Source organism: Galeopterus variegatus, unplaced genomic scaffold (genome assembly GCF_000696425.1).
Source record: "Galeopterus variegatus unplaced genomic scaffold, G_variegatus-3.0.2 Scaffold3836, whole genome shotgun sequence".
Lineage (NCBI taxonomy): Eukaryota > Metazoa > Chordata > Mammalia > Dermoptera > Cynocephalidae > Galeopterus > Galeopterus variegatus.
This window is the reverse complement of record NW_007729947.1, coordinates 109,341-111,070: the sequence shown is the minus strand read 5'-3', so window position 1 is coordinate 111,070 and position 1,730 is coordinate 109,341. Positions and strand designations below refer to the sequence as shown.

The following is a 1,730-nucleotide window of genomic DNA, read 5'->3' as shown; positions in this document are numbered from 1 at the left end:
AAATAATCAGATAGATAAAATGCAACAAAGCTATTGATGGAATAAAACATTGAATTAAAGATTCTGAACTTTACAATTTTTCTGAAATTTTTGGTACCAATCATGTTTATTTTTATTTATTTATTTATTGTTGGCTGGCTGGTACAGGGATCCCAACTCTTGACATTAGTGTTATCAGCACCATGCCCTACTGGGTGAGCTAACTAGCCAGTCTATTTGCATTTTATTTTAACAAAGCTTTTCCTGTTAACTCACTTTTCAAATCTTTAATAGATAAAAATTATAATTATATGATCTTTTCAAGTAAAAGGGAGAAAATTTCTATCTCTTCATGTAGTTCATCTTCCTACTAATTACACAGTGCTGTTTACAAACAGAAGGGATATTTGCTATGCTGATAATCAGAAAGACTTATTTCATTTACTTAGTATTTAATACTGGTCTAATGTGATGTTGGGAAAAATAACTGTTTTACCCAATATTCTCATGCAAAAGGCATGTAATCCCACACCAAGGGACTTCTCTTCAGGCTTGATACACCTAAAAAATAAATAAATTTATAAATATAAAGAAGAGATTTTAAAAGAAAAAGAAATCATAGTTTCTTAAAAGGACTGTTTGTATGCGAGTAACACACTGAGCATTAGAACATTTACTTGCACACTCAGGTCTCGGTTATTCTGGGCCTGATTATCCAGCTTTTAGCCTACATGAGAGCCGCATTTTTCATTATTGACATTTTACCCATCACTTTTTGTTCATTCATTTTCTATCAGAAAGTTAGCAAAGAAAAAAATATTTTATATCAATCTCTTTCTATACCAGTATCCTCCTACCAACTGTAGGAGATCTTGATCTTAATAACTAACCCTTTAGCCTAAAGCAGGAACAATGCATCCCTGGCAATGTTCAAATTATTTGTATTAATGAAATGTACAAAAGCTAAGAATTTTCCTAAGTAAGTGTAAGGGGAAAAAAAGCAAGGATAAAATTGTTCAAAAGCAAGAGATGAAAAAAATCCAAAACAAACCTCTTTTAAAATGATTTGGTTTAATTTTGAAAGTTGCACAAATATTCTTCCATTCTCTCCAAAATTTCCCCACCTTTTCACTGTTGCCTGAAATTTCTATAAATGGAAATGAGGACTATAATATTCCAATGGTGCTTTTTGGTGTCTCACTCACTTCAGAATCAGCATGGTGACTGCTCAAAAAAATTCACTTTAAGAACTGTTATGTGCTCCCTGCCTTTCCTTGATGAACTCAAATCTGAGGAAATAGCAGCTTTCTTCACCAAAGGAAACAATACATTTTGAGCAAACAAATTCTGTTGGTATTTTCTTGGTATTTTACTGGATAGAATGATTTTACCACCTCATAGAGTGTGACACAGATGATCTGGACACTATCTATCTGATAGAGAGGTTATTCAGAAAACATCAATGATTTCACTCAGAAAGAAGAAAAGCCAGAAGACCTCACATGACCCTCTTGGTTATGTGATTTTCTTTTAATACAGAAAATAGGGCATTTAACTTTCACTGAAGAATTTGTCTTTCTTATGATCTCACAGAAGTATGAAGTCCTAATAGCTCATAAATTACAAGTAATTTAAACTGTTCACCAGGTTTTATCATTACTTGATATTGATAAAAACATCAATCTGTAGAATTCAGGAATCAGAAAAAAATATGTAAGTTCTAAAAAAATGTTGACTGGGCCGGCCCGGTG

At 32.4% G+C, this 1,730-nt stretch overlaps 1 protein-coding gene across 1 annotated transcript in view; it reads right to left on the bottom strand.

Moving 5' to 3' along the window:
* Window positions 1–1,730, bottom strand: part of SLCO1A2 (solute carrier organic anion transporter family, member 1A2) — a 44,358-nt gene that overhangs the window by 4,693 nt on the left and 37,935 nt on the right. Inside the window, exon 12 of the mRNA XM_008586127.1 lies at window positions 439–540. Coding sequence (XP_008584349.1) covers window positions 439–540 — 102 coding nt within the window. The remainder of the gene's footprint in view (window positions 1–438; window positions 541–1,730) is intronic.